This window comes from Macrobrachium rosenbergii, chromosome 42, assembly GCF_040412425.1.
Source record: "Macrobrachium rosenbergii isolate ZJJX-2024 chromosome 42, ASM4041242v1, whole genome shotgun sequence".
NCBI lineage: Eukaryota > Metazoa > Arthropoda > Malacostraca > Decapoda > Palaemonidae > Macrobrachium > Macrobrachium rosenbergii.
In genome coordinates, this window is record NC_089782.1 from 14,097,341 (window position 1) to 14,116,492 (window position 19,152).

A 19,152-nucleotide genomic window follows, 5' to 3' on the forward strand; every position below is an offset into this window, starting at 1 on the left:
CCCTGTGACAGACATACAAACACAGACAAAGCAAATGAAATTTTCGTTTTTACGTCACCTTTTCCTTCAGCTTTCTGGGTTAATTCTCTTTTTTCAGCTGACACTCCACCTTTTTTCCAGGTGTGTCAGACATATGATTTCATTAAACTCCTCCCACTGCAGACCCTATAATCAGTCTAGTATATCCAAAAAATTAAACAGGTGTGTTTAACTGCATTAGAATTACTTTCTTTCAGTTATAAAACAAAGCAATTCAGAACACAACTTCTACCACCACACCAGTGAGACCTTACAATTTTTGCCACGGAAAAAAAGTAGTAACAGACCAAATGTATTTGTGACAGGCTTAATCTCCTCATTAAAAAACTACTCGCGTCGAAATTACCAAAATTTTTCTAGTGTTCATGTAAAGCCAAGCGTATCTTAATCGTACCCTGCCAATAAAATACAAATTCTTAAGTACCTTGTGGTATTAGCATCATCATATCTAAGAACTTAATTACGAAAAAAAATTGGTAGTTACGGGCATAACCTTGGAAATCAAGAACTAATTCATCACCATCGCGCATGCGTATTAGTATACCAAATGATTCTGTGACAGATCTACCTCTTCATTACAAAATTACTCGGGAAGAACTTAGCACATTTTTTTCAGTGTTCATCTTAAGCCAGACGTATCTTACTTATACATTGCCAATAAAATACAAAGAAGTGCCTTGAGGTATTACCATCATCATATCCAAGTACTTAATCCACTGAAATATCACCATATATCGACAATTTCTATATTAGACCGTTCAGACTTCGGCCTACACTTTCCCGCAGAAACACCAAAGGAAAATGAAACGTGTTCGTTAACACGCTCAGGAGACTGAAAACAGTTGCAGCTCTTTTTACGATGTCTAAAATTACCATCGTTATAATTTAGTATTTATATAGACAACAGACACTGTGTCTTAATAATTTATGGATATTCTGAAGCTGTTGGTCAAGCTGACAACCTTCCATCTAGGTTTTGTCTTCCCCTCACCCTCCCTCCCCTCCCACTTCCAGTTCCCTTCCCCTTCCCTCTTCCCTTCTTTTTCCCACCCCTATTCCTTCCTCTTCCCCCTCCCCCCACTTCCAGTTCCTTCCCCTTCCCCTTCCCTCTTCCCTTCTTTTTTCCACCCCCTATCCCTTCCTCTTCCCCCCCCCTCCACCTCCCCTCCCCTCCCTCTCTCCATTCCCCCTCCTCTACTCACTTCTTTCCCATTTCCCCCTCCTTCTTCCCTATTTCCTCCCCTCCCCCCCTACTTTTTTCCGTGTCGAGAATTGTAAGGTCTGACTGGTGTGGTGATAGAAGTTGTATTTTGAATTACTTTGCTTTATGACCGAGTGAAAGTAATTCTAATACAGCCAAACACACCTATTGAATTTTTGGATATACTGAACTGATTATAGGGTTTGCAGTTAGAGGAGTTTAATGAAATTATACGTCTGACAGCACCTGGAAAAAAGCTGGAGCGCCAGGTGAAAAAATAGAATTAACCCAGAAAACTGAAAGAAAAGGTGACGTAAAAACGAAAATTTCATTTGTTTTGTCTGTGTTTGCATGTCTGTCTCGGGGTAGGGGTTTGGTTTTGAGTTGTAAGCCTTTTTAGGGTGACATAGAGGCCGTGTGCAAAATTTTATTTGGGTCTGTCTAGCAGTTCGGATTTCTGCAGAATCCAAACTAATATACAAACGTTCACTTTATATATATATATATATATATATATATATATATATATATATATATATATATATATATATATATATATATATATATATATATTTGTGTGTTTTTGAAATAATTTAAGTAGTGTTAGATATAGTGTTTCCTTCGAGTTGAAGCTTAATGGAAGACCAAATAAAAAGGAAAATCGTGTATAACTTTTTTCACGGTAATAACGTGATGTGAAACATAAACAGAATTTACGACCACGTGGAACGTGAAACAAAGTGGGGGGGGGACATTTTCAAGCAAATTACATACAAGGGAACAAAAAACATAAAGAAAAACTCTTTAACAAATGGTAATTAAAATGAAGGATTTATATAAACATTTTAATGCATACTCAGGTAAGGATCAGCTGTCGAAGATTAACTCAGGTAATTGGATGAAACAAGGCGAGGCAGGGGCATTACATTAACCAGCATTCCTGAGATTCTTGAGCAAAATGGTGTCACGAGTGTATAGACCTGAGTGTATAGAGATTTTTGGGTACAATATTTTTACATCTTGCTTTTATTATACTCTCATTGGACCAATCAGTTCTGTAATTTTACACTTAGACCTACAAAAAGATCATTATTCATTCAGCCAGTTTTAACTGACTATTCATTATGATTTATTCTGACATGTAATGCCTTACTTGAATACCAGGATATGCATGGGATTTTATAAACAATGTTGCTACTCTGGTGAGGACAGTTTTGTAATCACCAGTTTTGATGATATTTGTTTGTTTAGTGTTACGTGAAAATATTACATTTAAATTAATATTGTTGATTGAAAGCTGATGAAACAAGTCAAACAGAAGGTTCTATTAGGCAATTCTCTCTTCCTGTCATCTAAAAAATGTCTTCTCAGCTTTGTTGTAGTAAATATTCAAAGTATTTTGATCACACAAGTAAGGAATTAAACTTTAGAATAAAGCAGCATAAATATATTCAGTTAAAACTGGACACAAGAATAGTTTCAAATGGACTTACTAAGTACAAAATCACATAGGGTTGCTTGGTTCCACAGTATTATAAGATGTAAAAATATTGTTTTCAGAAGTCTGCAATATGCATAAATACAACTGACAAAGGAAAGTGATAGTAATTGAAGCCAGGATCTATATAATCTTGACCCAATTGCACACAGGATGTGTGAAGGAGATCTAAAAGAGTCGCCAATGAATCCCAATAATCCTTGTTAATAGCGTTGATGTTATTGGAACCTGAGTCATACACATCAGATGTCATGACCCTAGTATGCAATAAAGTGGTTACTGCTCCCTTCCGTCTTAATGTCTGCAAAACCCAGTCGTCTTTGCAGTCTTTTGTTCCATTGCATTTAGGCTGCTTGAAAATGCTTTAGACTAAGTATAGGCCAAAGGTCTTGCACTCTGTTGTTGCAATATCCTCGTTGGCATACGTGTAAGGGGAGAGAGAGAGAGAGAGAGAGAGAGAGAGAGAGAGAGAGAGAGAGAGAGAGAGAGAGAGAGAGAGATGCTGTCAAAGGAATATTATGCAGAGGAATTTTATTTGAAATTTCGTTGTGAACGGTTCCCGAAAAAGTATTCGTATTGACAGATCCGGATTATGGCGGAATAAAATCTAAGGAGCTCCAACATTTTGGGGGAATTTACACGGAAATTGTGCTTTGTCTTACTTGTATGGCAAATCTTTGTATTTGAACTTAACTATTTTTATCAAACATTTCAGTGTCACGAGAGTATACAGGTATATACTACTTTGTAACTCTTAAAGAAAGGGTTAAGCGTGAAATATGTAAAACATTCGGGAAATTTGGTTATCAAGGGAGTTTCCCCTTCATCGCTAGGGAAATCTGGTGGTGTTGCTGTTTTAGCAGGAACGATTGATTTCATCTAGGGATTTTTCCCTATTTGTTAGGGAAATCTCTGGCAATATTCTGTGACCCTTCCTATCCGGCTCCACGCATTTTACTGATACGCTAGACACATTCACGTCAAGGCGAACCGATGTAACGAAGCCTTACGTCGGCGATCTTCTGATCAGTACTGATTATGCTGCTTTTGCTTTTGTCGTTTTCTTACGAGGTATCTCTCTCGGCATTTAAAGATCTGCCTCCTTGATTTTGAATTCATAATACTGAATCTTTAAAGACGATTGAACCTGTTTTTTAGGTTTATAATTATTGAGTTAAAGAGCTCCCCCGTTTGGTGTACAGTTTACTTGGCGTAAACAACTTTACTTTACCATCATTGCTGGTACTTCGAAGTATGAGAGCGAGTATATGTTTTCACTTTGCAGATATTGTTCTCTGCTTTATAATAAAGAACATCAAAATTCCTGGTGAAAAGTTTAGGTTGTTTTATGGGACGTAACCATGACAACCCTTAGGTTAAAACAAAATTATTTAAAAAATGACGAAACACGAGAAAATTTTCTAGATTATATGTATAAAATAAAATGAAGTGTATTTTTAGCATATCTCCTTATACTGTACTGACTGCCTGTGCAGACAAGTGTCACAACGCCAGAATATTGACCTGTAAGCTGAGACTAGGAGTAGCCTAGAAAATTGTCCCCTGTCTCGTGACACTGTGCTGTACAGTGTACATGAATGTATGTGTGCGGTCTCATCAATATTCCCTGTTTGCTGTAGTAGTCACTCTGGCCGTTTTTCGTCGCTGAGAACGCAGCATTGCGACACTGACACACTAGCATGTAGTACTATGTGCCATGCGGGGAATATTTTATCTACCCCCTCCCCCTCCCCACTCTCCTTGATAGAATTCCCCAGCCCCTCTCCCATGCTATTTCCGTGTTCCCGCTCCTCTCTCCTCCCTACCTCTCTCTCTCTCTCTCTCTCTCTCTCTCTCTCTCTCTCTCTCTCTCTCTCTCTCTCTCTCTCTCGTTTTGCTGTAGATTTTAAGTTCATTTGGTTTAGTGAGATTAGAATCATTGTAGCTGCCCAGGGGACCTTGCTTTGTTATTTTTAGTCTCTCTCTCTCTCTCTCTCTCTCTCTCTCTCTCTCTCTCTCTCTCTCTCTCTTAAATAAAGCACTTTATTTCTTTGCCTATATTTCCTTTACTTATGGGCTCCTTTAGCTATTACAATATAATTTTAATTGCTATTTCCATCTGCAGTTGACTCTAGCTCTCACAGGACAGCTTTCCTGATTTGCACATAATTAAAGGAACTTCACCATTTGAAAATCTGATGAGTTAAGTTTTTGATTCTGTGGGATTATTCCACATGGATATGTGTTTGTGTGTAACGACAAACATTGAAATGTGTCCTCAAAGTGCAGCAACTAAGGCTCTGGCTTCACCAGTTAGAGAGACGTTGGAGCTTTCCTAGATAGCGACCCCAAGGATTTTCTTGGGTTGTTATTTACGACTAATATTTCTTTGGGGCCATTATCTTTATGATATTTACAGTCCTTTGTTTGTTCTTACAGTAATCCCCAACTGGCTTGTGCTAAACATGCCACAAAGGCAGATACATGCCGGGTTAAAACCCTTGGGGGTCACTATCTAGGAAAGATCCAAGACATTTGATTCATGAGCAAAGCAGAATGATTTAGGCATATTATGGTGAATGAGCGGACTTAAGTATATAGTGGTTAGTTGACTTTGGTTGGCTGCAGCCAGGGCAGAGAAGTGCATGGATAACACCTTCTAAACCCATCCTCTCTAAGAGTAAAATACATATTGTGTAAGTGATAAAGAATTTCCCAGTAGGCAGTCAGGCATATATCAAGTTTCTTGTATGGGTCAGATAAAACAGGTTTCGTCATTCGTGAACCCCACCACTTGCACAGCATAAAATAGTACCCTTTTTGTCTTGCAAATTAATGCACTGCCATGGTTGTTCTGCCTACCATTATTTAATGTTTATTCTCACTCCAAGCAAGGAGGTTATTTCCACTTGATTCTTGAGCTGTAGTTGGCAGAAGTTTCCACGTGGACATTGCAGATGTCAGGCATTTCCAGGTGAATTTTATTGTTGCCATGAGCTTGCAATAAGTTTGTTTAATTACCAGAAATTCCAGATAGTGCTTCATTGTTTGCAAGTGGATGATTTACTTGCGGAAATTTCCAGATAGTGCATCATTGTTTGCAAGTGGATGGTGTGGTTGCCAGAAGTTCCCAAGTATTGCAGTCATTGTTTGAAACTGCAAGTGGTTTAGTTGCCAGTAATTTCCAGATGGTGCATTATTGTTTGTAAGTGGATAGGCCAGAAGCCTCCAAATAGTGTCATCATTGTTTGAAAGCATTTGTATGTGGTTGGTTTAGTTGCCTGAAGTGTCCAGATAGTACAGGCATTGTTTCAAAGCATTTGCAACTGGATGGATAAGTTGCCAGAAGTTTCCACATAGTACCATCTTTGTTTGAAAGTGTTTGCAAGTGGATGATTTAGTTACCTGAAATTTCCAGATAGTGCAGTCATTGTTTGATATTGTTTGAAAGTGGATGGTTTATTTGCCAGAAGTTTCAAGATATTGCAGTCATTTGAAAGGTTTGCAAGTTGGTGCAGTTGCCAGTCATCTCTAGATAGTACAGTCATTGTTTCAAAGTACTTTCATAAGAATATTGTAGTTGTCAGAAGTTTGCAAGTGGATAGCGTAGTCACTTAAGGTTTCCAGATGTGCTGTATTTTCAGTGTGCTTCCACTGGGTGGTTGCTAAATGTTTGAAGGTAGACACCATAGTTTCAGAGTGTTTCTAGAGAAACTTTGCTGATAAATGTTTCTAATGTAGATAGTAAGCAGGCAATTTTTTTTTGAATTCTGTAATCTTCATTATAAAAAGAAACTAATGGTAATCAATAGTACAAATTACTGTTATGCTGAGGGTATATGGTATGGCAACCAAAGGTTGCAAGGAAATGTGAATATGCTGCTTCCATCCAGTCACAGGTTGTAGAAACAAGTTATCAACCAAACTTTTTAAATTTCTTCCAAAAGTAAGAACTACAAGCACATACTAATTGTAGTACAATAATGTCATTTCATATGCTCATCAAGTTAGTATTCTTGAACATTTGCTATTATTGTGTATACTAGTGACAAGTGGCAAGGCCCCGAAAGCAAACTGATTGCATGTGCTAGTGATGCTACTCATCTAGCGCTTGTTTAATCTCCACACCATAGGTCTGTGGTTGCAGGATCATTGAATAGAGAGCTGGCACATGTTCATGAGTGTAGTAGGCTTTAGTGCATGAACTTTAATCCTTATAAAACTCAAAGTATGATTGTTAGTTGATCCAGAATACTTTTGCCCCTGCCTCCTAATTTACATTTAAATGGTATGGTTTAAAATGTCAGTGGCACACTTAAGATTTTAGGTGTAACTTTTGATCAGAAATTTACTTTTGAGAAGCATATATGTAATATTGCTTCCTCTGTTTCTCAAAATGTTGATATATTACAGAAATACAGTATTTTCGAATATTATGTGATAAAACTGTTATATCTTAGGTGTTTTAACTCTTCTTTCTTGTTAGGAGTACTGTTCTCCAGTGTGGTCTTCTAATGCTGACTCTCATCTCAAACTCTAGATAGAGTTACATCCTCAGTGAAGTTCATTTTGCAAACTGTTAATGTTAACTTTTGGCACAGACGTAAAGTGAGATCATTATCCTTGTTGAATAAACTTTACTGCAATGGTAAACATCCTCCGCAGTCATCTATAACTGACGTAGCTGTTTTTGCTTTCAACACTAGGCAGGCTTCTGCTGGAAACAGTGTGTTGTTTTGTAGCAACAGGTTTAATACTACTCTGTTTGCTAGGAGTTTTTTTTTTTTTTTTTTTTATCTTGGCTACAACTAAAATGGCGATAGTTTGCCAAGTGCAATTATGGAACTGTCTGATCTCCAAATGTTTAAGCAAGGAGCAAATTTCCTCCATCTTTCTACTGATGTCTCCTGAATTCAGGTGTATTGGTTTCATTTTCAATTCATTCAAATTTTTTGTTTATCACCTTTTCCTGCAACTTGGTTCTTTGTAATCTGATTTCTTTTTAGAGCCCCCTCTGGTTTAAAGTCTGTTGACTCTGTCCTTAAGGGTTTTCAGCTGAAGATTTAAAGAAAGAAAGAAAGAAAAACACTTTCCAGAATTCTGTTTTTCATCGTCATGAATTACATATCCTCTGGATCTCAGCCTAGGTATAGGGTTTAACTTTCCCCTTGGTCTCCCATGTTCTTTTTAACCTTTTAGTATCTTACCTGTTTACAATGTACAGTAAGCTACCTAATCTCCACAATACGTATAATTTATAATTTTTCTTTCTCTTATTGCAGGAGAGCACACACTTTAACAACAATGGTATTTATGATATGTTTTCTTGTGTATGAAGCTCTTACACCTCCAGATGAAGACATGGTGGATAATACAAAACGGTAAGAAGATACATAATTTTATGTAGTTTAAGAAAATTCAGTGGAAGAAAGTCTTCTTATCCAAAATAAGTACTTAGCCTATTCTTCTAATATAATTAGTACAAAAAATATTTTTCTGTGGAAGTAATTTAAATGCTTAAAGGTACCAGTTAATGATTAAGAGTTCAAGTACAGTGTTCATGGTGTAAATATTTGTATGGTTATTCCTTTCATCAGTTATTTCAGTGGTCATCTTGTATATAGTAGCTGCATTTTAAGTGTTGCCAGTTTTTGCCCAGTCACTTGATTCAGTCAAAGGATGTTGTCAGTTTTTGCCCAGTCACTTGATTCAGTCAAATGATGTCAGTTTTTGCCCGCCCAGTCACTTGATTTAGTCAAATGATGTTGTCAGTTTTTGCCCAGTCACCTGATTTAGTCAATTGATGATGTCAGTTTTTACCTAGTCACTTGATTCTGTCAAAGGATGTTGTCAGTTTTTGCCCAGTCACTTGATTTAGTCAAATGATGTTGTCAGTTTTTGCCTAGTCACTTGATTCTGTCAAAGGATGTTGTCAGTTTTTGCCCAGTCACTTGATTCAGTCAAGGATGTTGTCAGTTTTTGCCCAGTCACTTGATTCAGTCAAAGGATGTTGTCAGTTTTTACCAACTCACTTGATTCAGTCAAAGGATGTTGTCAGTTTTTACCAACTCACTTGATTCAGTCAAAGGATGTTGTCAGTTTTTGCCCACTCACTTGATTCAGTCAAAGGATGTCAATTTTTGCCCAGTCACTTGATTCAGTCAAAGGATGTCAGTTTTTGCTCAGTCACTTGATTCAGTCAAAGGATGTCAGTTTTTGCCCAGTCACTTGATTCAGTCAAAGGATGTCAGTTTTTGCCCAGTCAATTGATTCAGTCAAAGGATGTTGTCAGTTTTTGCCCAGTCACTTGATTCAGTCAAAGGATGTTGTCAGTTTTTGCCCGGTCACTTGATTCAGTCAAAGGATGTTGTCAGTTTTTGCCCAGTCACTTGATTCAGTCAAAGGATGTCAGTTTTTGCCCAGTCACTTGATTTAGTCAAATGATGTTGTCAGTTTTTGCCTAGTCACTTGATTCTGTCAAAGGATGTTGTCAGTTTTTGCCCAGTCACTTGATTCAGTCAAAGAATGTTGTCAGTTTTTACCCAGTCACTTGATTCAGTCAAAGGATGTTGTCAGTTTTTGGCCAGTCACTTGATTCAGTCAAAGGATGTTGTCAGTTTTTGCCCAGTCACTTGATTCAGTCAAAGGATGTCAGTTTTTGCCCAGTCACTTGATTCAGTCAAAGGATGTCAGTTTTTGCCCAGTCACTTGATTTAGTCAAATGATAGTTTTTGCCTAGTCACTTGATTCTGTCAAAGGATGTTGTCAGTTTTTGCCTAGTCACTTGATTCTGTCAAAGGATGTTGTCAGTTTTTGTCTAGTCACTTGATTCTGTCAAAGGATGTTGTCAGTTTTTTGCCTAGTCACTTGATTCTGTCAAAGGATGTTGTCAGTTTTTGCCTAGTCACTTGATTCTGTCAAAGGATGTTGTCAGTTTTTGCCTAGTCACTTGATTCTGTCAAAGGATGTTGTCAGTTTTTTGCCTAGTCACTTGATTCTGTCAAAGGATGTTGTCAGTTTTTTGCCTAGTCACTTGATTCTGTCAAAGGATGTTGTCAGTTTTTTGCCTAGTCACTTGATTCTGTCAAAGGATGTTGTCAGATTTTTGCCTAGTCACTTGATTCTGTCAAAGGATGTTGTCAATTTTTGCCCAGTCACTTGATTCAGTCAGAAGAGGATTGGATGGGCTAGGTTGGAGTGCACTGGGTCTGAAGAAGTTTATGGTCATGTCATGATTAAAAGTAATCTTTTGCTGCTCTCAAAAAATAACTGTAAGAGAATCTTTATGACATAAAAATCTCCCATTGGTAGGAGTGGATAAGTTGACAAAATAAATGGTACAATTATGAATACAATTTTAAAATGATTTTTGATAGTTCAATTTATGAGTCTTTCATTGGAGACCAGAAAATTCATATGGACTCTGTCTTGTTTTCAGAAAGTAGTGTATCCAGCTGTAAATATGAAAATTGAGATACGAATTAACTATTGGTAATGTTTTCAGAGGCCTTGTTGCCAGTGTGTTGGTTTTCATATTATTGGGTGTGACAGTAACTCCAGATGGCCCTTTTAAACGTCCCCACCCAGCTATTTGGCGGTTCACTTTCATCATTTCTATTGTTTATGAACTTGGCCTGATCTTCATGCTCTATCAGGTACTAGTATAATTTTCTCTTTAGCTTTCATATGTTGTATGAAAAAAAAATTGAATGTAGTATTAAGGTTTTTTGAGGTACATTATTTTAATTAAAGGATTTTGACAAAGGAAAAATCTGTTTCTGGGGAGGGGCCCGTGTTACCCGGTGAAATAATCCATTCAGCACTTATTTCTAGGTAATTCCGTTGCTAGATACCAGAGAAAAAGCTAAATGTAAAGCTGGGGTTACTACCCCCAGAGCGAGCTCAAGAAATGGAGTCGATATGGTAAAGGGTGAGATTGTCACAATCACGGGACCCTGCCCTATAAAGATTCCCAATGTCAAAAGTCCCAACGAGAGAGTGCCGATACAAGCCCATGCACTACTCATGGACTGTACACAAGGCAACACTAGTCGCATTCCATGTTAGCACCCACCCCACTAGAATGATGTTTACCATGGGAGGGAGAGAATGAAAAACAGGGGTGGGTCACTGGTGACATGGGCCCCTCCTCAGAAATAGATTTTTCCTTTGTCAAAATCCTTTTTCTGGATCGGGTCCCATGTCAGCCGGTGAAATAATAACAGAGAAATAAACATCATTCTTATGCTATTAAAGACTTAAATAGAGACGTTGAAAACTAGGAGAATTCTACCCTGAACATTAGTAAGGTCCTCTAAATTCATGCAATGAAAATAATGTAAGTGGTCACCGTCTAAGACCATGAGCTTAGAATTGAACCTGAATAGGCTTGTATTAAGAAATTACTTTCTGCCTAATAGCAGACACAATGACAGTACCCCCTTTTTTTTTTTAAAAAGAGAGGATCTGACAAAATTGCAGGTCCTGTCTAAAAAAAGCCTGTAAGGAGAAAACTGGGCACAGAAACAGACCTTGTAAAAGGGGAGTACTTTCCAAGGTGACCACTGAAAATGAGGACCTTCAGCTGTAGATAGAAAGTTAGGGTGAGAATTCGCAACACTACCCTGATGAGGGGAAACCAAAATGATTGGTTCTGCTAGACAGGGCAGACAGTACAGGAAAACTAACACTAGAAGCTAAGCTGATTAAAAATTATAAAAACAAAGTAAAAACCGTAACAGTACCAGTGAAAATAAGATCCCCAAAGGCTAAGAGAAGTGAGGGACAAAATTAAGGCATAATGAGGCCATGATAATAAGCGAATGGCCCGAGGGGGTAGCTCGTAGCCTAAACGCTAAACATCACTTCTCGTAATGAAGCCATGATAAAAAGCATAGAAATTATAAGATAAAAAATTTTTTGGGCTAGTTTGTTACTACAGTATACAGAATGTTCGTCATTTGACCTTGTTTCAAGTGATGAAGTCTAGATGAAGGAAATAAAAAAGTATTATTTTGTGTAAATCTCAGCTTTTCCCTTACCTCTTTGATTTTTTATAACTATTGGTAAGATAATAATTACACAGTATTTTTTTCATTCACATACTGTATATTCCTCCATGAGGATTGTCAAGTGACTAAAAGTGGCCCTTATATGGTTTGATAGGACTTTAGTTCCTGGCTAGGCCATTAGGAGATAATTTGTTATTGAATTTCAGATATATTTCTTAGCTGGAATATAGTGTAGGTACCATATTAAATTGTAGATCTCATAATACTTTGTTGTTTCAGTAAATGAATATTTGACTTCATAGAATATGTTTTTATCCCCATTTATATCCAAATCGTAAATCTTTCAGGTCAGTTCCTTGAGACATTTGCCATAGGATATGGTTCCTGTAATTTATTTCAAAAGTAATGTCATAGTTTTTCATTCGTGAATAAAAGTATAGTTAAGTTGTTGTTTACCTTATATATTGTATTCACCTTATAGGTTCAAAACTTGTCAAAAATGAAGGAAGAACTACGCTTACTGATTGATGTAAAGAGCAAACCATACAAAATATGATAGTCTACGCCATCATGGTACAGGATTGTCATTAGAAGATTTCATTTTTTAAAACACTATTACAGTATTAAGTATCTTGTTTAGGTGTCAGTATTAGTGTGAAACATGTCATTTTAATCAAACCCTCTGTTAAAACAAATATTGCTTAAGAACATCCTGACCCCCTAAGTGTTTGATATAAGGATGCAATACGGGAAATGATCTGCCACTTATAACTTCGTGTTATTTAATATATAGTTATTCAGTTATGAAGGTCTACCTTTATGACCACTGCATCTGTGTCTGTATTCATATTTGACACTTGTAATCATATCTTTCTTTATAGAGTGCCTCAGGAGCCCGCCAACTTCTGAAACACATCGACTCAAAGCTTGGGGAGCCAATTGAAGAGAAAGAATATGGAGGAAATTGCAGGCTCTTTGACCATGAGGCCCCAAATGACCCATATCATAATATTTGGGTAAGATATCAATTTAGTATAGGTCTTTTATTATTCTTTCTGTGACATTTATTGTAGTTATTTGAATTTAAATGTAATATGCTTTTGAAGTCACATATTTTATGTATCTAATAGATCATGAGTAGTTTTGATAGCAGTGGCTGTAGAAGCCCTTTGGTGACTACTGCCTACAGTGTTGGTATAAAAGAATCTATTGAGTTCCTCTTCAGCCTCCAGCTGTGTTGCTTTCTGCCATTTACTTTTCATCTGTTCATGTTTTTCAGCTAGCAGTTTAGCTTTTTTAATTGTCTTCCTCCAATTTTCACCCTTTATTGAAGTAAATAGACTTCTGATGAAAGCCTTCCTGACAGCTGGCACTCCAAAACATTGTTTTAGAATGGACACTAATCAGGTTTCCCTTCTTCAGGCTTCTTAGACTAGGGACTTTTTATCATTTAACGAACATTTCTAATAACAGGAATTTTGTTTTGTGTAATAAATTTCCCTTGGGTAAAATTACCCAAAAATTAGTAACCTAGTGATACAGGGTGGCATACAAGAACAAATTAATAGTTGTTAGTGGGTCCTTAGTAACAGTCAATGTTTTTTTATTGTGAAACATTTTTATACAAACGAATTAATCATAATTTCTAGTGGCTTGCTCCCTTCCCCTCACTCGTTGAATGGAGGATTGCAGAGAAGAATGAGTAGTGATGCCTAGCATCATGGTTGAATTTGCTGGCATGTGTGCAGTAGGTTTTTCCATCTAAATCTCTTTGAGTTGACATATTTCACATAAAATAAGGCTGTTTATGATTAATGAGTTTTTACAACATTGTGTATTGAAAAAATTGTAGTCTTCAGTGTAAATATCTAAAAATTCTGAGATTCTGAGTGTAGACGAGTTAAAAAAGTGTCCAAGCCTAGAAACTACAAGCCCGACATGATATTAATTTACCGAGCAATGTTACACAATAGAATGTCCTTAACATAAAAGAAGAAAACATGAAAATAAATGGATATATTTCTTTCTGTTCTCTCTAGTTCTTAGAATGCACTGTACATGGTATTCTTGATTTAGAGTATCTGCAATTTCAGGCATAACAGAAAAGGTAAAAATGCATTCCTCTGAGTTATTGCCAGAAAGGTAGAACATAGTGTAAAGGAGCTACTGTAAAATTGAATCAGTTTTACATTACAATATACTTTTCACTGGCTTTTGGGTATCAAAGGTTTGGTTGGCTGAGGAATAAGTCCTTTGATTTAGAATTTGAAAGAGAGTAAATGAAAGTTTGTTCCATTTAGTTTTTTGCAAATAATATTTTTTAAGTGTGCTGGAATATAGGATAGGTATCCTAATGTCATTTTAGCACAGATCTGAAGAAAAAACAACAGGAAAGGAGGGAAGAACAGTGAGGCTTAAACCACAAAGGAAAGTTATTAAAGTCAGAAAAATAGAAACAGGAAGGGAATTCTAAAGCTTGACAAAAGAGGAGAATATACAGAGATGTACTATCATCATTTAGCATAGAATTCAACAAGGAAACAGTGTGTCAGTTAAACTGTATTTTTATTATTGTAGATAATTTACCCATAGGGTAAAAAAGAACATTAATGTAATAGAGGGGTGGCAAGGCAAGATTTTACCTTGGGGACAAATGGACCTCCCAAGCTATGACCAAAGTACCTTTGTCTTGCATACTTATAGAAGGGTTAGTGGTACGAGAGGCTAGTCCGGGATAAATAATGGCAAATTGAAATGTGGAGGTAATCATCAGGAGACTATTATTGTTACACATGGAAACAAATGTATGGATACTTTTCACATTGTTGCATATAGATTATCAGTAGTTTAGCTTGGCCACCTAGTACTATTGCTATCTCTTATGGGCCTCACTCATAGGATTTGTTCTGGAATGAGAACTGTATCAAGTTAACAAAGTTAAACGGCTAAGTGAGAAGAAATCAAAGGAAGTGAATGGAAAAAAAAATGCTGAAGGGAGTTTTTTTATTAAATAAAAAATTACATTATTTTTTTGTCTTTTTATTGTTTCAGGACAAATTGGATCTCTTTGTACCGTTGCATTTCTTTGGTTGGTGGATGAAGACCTTGTTATTGCGAGACTGGTGGCTGTGTTGGGTGGTATCTGTTATGTTTGAGATTCTCGAGTACACTTTAGAGCATCAACTCCCAAACTTCTCGGAATGCTGGTGGGATCATGTAAGTTAAACCATGCCATTTTATCTTTTGGGTATTTTGCTTGTCAAGTGATGTATGCTTTTTTCTGTCTGCTGTCACGTTCACAGACGTGTATTGACTTACCATTCGTATACATTCAGTGTTATCCTGTTGTTGTTCTCTGCAGTATGTCTTTACTTTTTTGTCCGGAGACTCCAGTTCAGTGAGTGTTTTCCTTGTTATTGAATTTTACTTACTTCCCTTAACAGCTATTAGCTTTTGATACATTATTCTTCCAAATTTACTTTTCATTTCAACAATTTATCCCTCTTGCTCTTTACAAAATAGAACTTTTCATATTATGTAGCACAGCATGGGAAAAATGGGCTTGCCAAAAAAGCAAAGTCTGTGCTCTGTATCACATCAGTGTAGTATAAGTAGAAGACATTGAAGAATTGCTTGTATCATAGTATTACCATAGTATTACACCTGTATCTTTTTTTGTGAAGATTATAAAAACGTTATCTATACTTTTATATTTAAAATATGAATTTTATGAGGTAATGTGAAAATTGCACGATGTTATTGGTAGTTAGGATTGTTATCATAGAAAGGATATCATTCAAAGGTCACCTCTTGGCTGATGCTTTTCATTCTTGCCGTAGAATAGATACCACTAACAAACTCCAGCAGAGGTACATTTTTGCAAAACTGTACCTCAAGTCAAGAGCCCATCTCCAAAATAGAGCTTGATTCTTTTTCTCTCTGGAAACCCCTCTAAGAGCTGCTTAGTTCATCTTGTCTTCATTATACACTTTCGGAAGCTGTGTATCCTGAGTCATTGCACCTTCCTCTCTTTTGAGAACTGGTTTTATCTACACTTAGCAAATCCATCATCCTCATGTACATATCTAGGTATGACTGAACCTGATTTGGACAGAGTCTAGCTTGGTCTCTTCATCATAGAAAAATAACTAATTTTGAAGGAGGGAAGTATGAGTCTCCAGTTGTATCAGATTTCATTACAAAGAGGTATAATATTGGTAGTTTCATGCTGCATGATGGAAATGAACTGGGGAAGCTTTATTGCCCTTAAAGAGCATAGAACAATGCTTTACCACATGTTCACATTTCCTTATCGAAAACCAATCATCATGAACACCATATCATCTTGGGTGAGATAAGGTCTCCATAGAACTTGGTCACCAGTGAATGAGTTTTGTTTTGACTAAAGTTAATGTTCATGGATGACACTTGTGTAGGCTGACTAAGATGTAACCCTTGTATAATTTAGGATGTGGCTGATGTGACTTTACACTGATTAAAAGGCTATTTTGTTTACCCTAAGGATATCAAGTATACTTACTATGGGACTGTCCACTAGATTATACATAGATGTTTGCAGTGTTTAGTTAATGAAGTAATGGTTACTTTAGTGCCTAAAGTAACTTTTGTTTAGTAGCAAGGCAATTTATGGAAGGCACCCTCATGGGGAAACATCTGTCAAGAGCCCTACAATCTGTACAAAAATTAACAAGAGGTGATGTATTGTATTGGTGGAGCTGAAGTAGAATCTGTGCAGAAAATATGAAAAAAAGGTATCAATGCGATTCACACCAGCAAAAATAGTAAGTGGAGTACATCTCTAAAGTCAGTGCTGATCATTTGTCACTACTGAGTGAGCTATTATGTATGTACATGCATACTTTTGCTTTTTCCCCTGGTCTTTCCTATTTTTTTTATTTTTTTTCTGATTTTAGATACCTTTTATGTATACAGTACTTAGATAGTAGTAGTAATATCTTTACACAATTCACCCATAAAATCAGAATCTTTGCCTTCAGGTATGGCTTGGATCATAATACAATACGAGGAAAATGCTCATGGTGTCTAATTGGTGTGAATGTATAACAAATTGATAAATTTCACTGGAGTGCAGTTGTAGTTTTTAGAATGCCGAAAATGTGGAAGGTTTTTTTTTGCTTGTGTTTTCCAATGAACATATTTTTTCTTCTGATTTTTAGTTTTTCTTTCATTTATGTTAGTGGAAAAAGGTTGTAAAAACTTTCAATTTTCTTTTACAGCTTGTTTAAATTTGTCCACCCCAACTCTCCCCTTTACCAGTATTGTTTGTTCCCTTGTTGTGCAAGTGTTTCTAGAGAAGCACAATACTTTAGCTTTATTAGTCTTGTGTGAATGTTTTGCTGTCTTTGTTTCCTTGATGGTTATTACAGACTATGATTTTATTTAACAAGTAGAAGTTTCCAAGATTATTCTGGCAGAGACATTATTTCCCTGAAGTAAGCGGTATGGAAATATAGTAGGTGAGTATTTGCATTGTACCTGTAGCCTCTTGGTACTTATCATCATCTCTGGTAGAGATCTTAATGTGTAGTTTTGCCGTAAATCATTTTAAATAATTTTTAGGACCCTTCTGTTAAGTGTGTGTATTTGGTGTTCTTTAAAAATATATATTTTTTTTAGTGTTTTATTTATCATAGGGGGTCTTGCATGGTGTTTATTGTCTGTGTTAACAATACCTGTTTTTTTTCACTGTACTTTTCTATTATATACAGTGGAATCTGATAAACAGAAGACATACATCTTATAAGCATAAATATGAAAACATATCCATACAAATCTCTCTAAGAACATGTCTTCTTACTGGATGTATGTTCAGATAAATCTTGTATAATTTTGCTTGATCACATCATGTCTAAACATATGTTTTTTCTTTTATATTACCTTCTCATCCCCATCCCTTTTTGCTTGAATTACCATGTAGTTTTTAACAGATAATATTTACAGTCTCTTGAAACAATCCATAGAGTGCTGGGTGGGAATTTATCCACAGCTTTCACATTATTCCTATTGAGATGTAATATCTGTGCCTCTATGGCAGAAAGCTAGAGTTTTCAACATTGGGAAATGAATATTGAAATGCAGTGATATTCGTTAGAGGGAGTATCACTGGAGATCCATTGGAATTTATCAGAAGGCCAGAAGCAGTGCAAAAGGTTATGTTGGTTTGATATGTGAATTTTGGAATACAAGCCATAGCTCTGCTGTCATGTATTTTGTAACTATTCAGGTTTTCTAATTATTCAGGTTCTCTCAATTCACCCAAATTTTTTCATATGTACAAACTCCAGAAGGATTGTTCAGCTAATACCTTCACTGGGCTGTAGCTTAATGGAAACTGACAAAAAAGGGTGATTTTGACCCAAGAGAAAATGTAGACCCTTTCTGGAAAGATGGGAGGCAATTTATGATGCAAAAAAAAAGGTGCATGCAGAAAATTTCAGTCTTCCAGTAGTGGAGTCAACCTTAATGATTGATTAGTAATAATATTACTAGTACTTGAATTCTGGGATTTAGGATGACAAGCTATGTAGGCATAGGGCTTGAAAGTGAAAGCAGTTTCCTGTTGCCTGTGGAGGAGCAAAGGAGAACTTTTAAGTAAGAATTTAACAGTTAAAAGTTCTCCATGATGATATTCAAGCATTAAAAGTGAATAAATACACTATATAGCATTTACTTTTGTGCTGTTTTCACGAATAGAATGAAATAAGGTTATTTCTGCATCCAGTTCTCTACTATCTTTTTGGCAGTGAATGAAGTTAGTTTGTGATGTTTGCTGCCCCAGTACTACTTGACCATTTAAAGCTAGACTTAATAATTAGTGCCATTTGCATTCTAATGAAGGTTGATCAAACATTTTTAAAAGAGTGGAACATATCCTTCATGGCAGTAACAAACAAGATTTTAAGTGGTGCTTGCCAAAGGCTGGATAATGAAGCTTAAATAGCTTAAATTTGGAAGCCTCTTATGTTCCAAAAGAGAATGGCTATAGGTAAGTGTGCAAAAGTCTGCAATGCTGTTGTAAGAGGAGATAGACATGAGCTTTGTTATCCACATATCCAAATGTCTGTACATCAGAAAGTGCAAATGCTATTTATTTTCCAGATGTTCTTGAATTTAGTTATAGGTTGTAAGTTTAGAAGAAGGTATCTTTTTATGGTCAGAGCTTGGAGTGCGTTTATACAGTACATATAGAATTTGATAATGGAAAGTAAGGAAAGAAGGCACACATGAAAGTTGTCACCTGTTATCTGGTATCCAGTTGTGTTAAAATTGTGAAAACACTTTTTAGATTTGACATTAGAGTGGTAAACTTTTGGTATTAGCATTTTAGCCCTCTGTAGCCCAATTTTGTCCTGTATGAAACC

At 36.3% G+C, this 19,152-nt stretch overlaps 1 protein-coding gene across 2 annotated transcripts in view; it reads left to right on the plus strand.

Annotated features, from left to right (window-relative positions):
* Nucleotides 1-19,152, plus strand: part of LOC136827958 (phosphatidylserine synthase 2-like) — a 117,521-nt gene that overhangs the window by 60,964 nt on the left and 37,405 nt on the right. For both annotated transcript variants that reach the window (XM_067085521.1, XM_067085522.1), the window contains exons 3-6: nt 8,021-8,119; nt 10,243-10,393; nt 12,631-12,765; nt 14,801-14,965. In XM_067085521.1, coding sequence (XP_066941622.1) covers nt 8,021-8,119; nt 10,243-10,393; nt 12,631-12,765; nt 14,801-14,965 — 550 coding nt within the window. The remainder of the gene's footprint in view (nt 1-8,020; nt 8,120-10,242; nt 10,394-12,630; nt 12,766-14,800; nt 14,966-19,152) is intronic.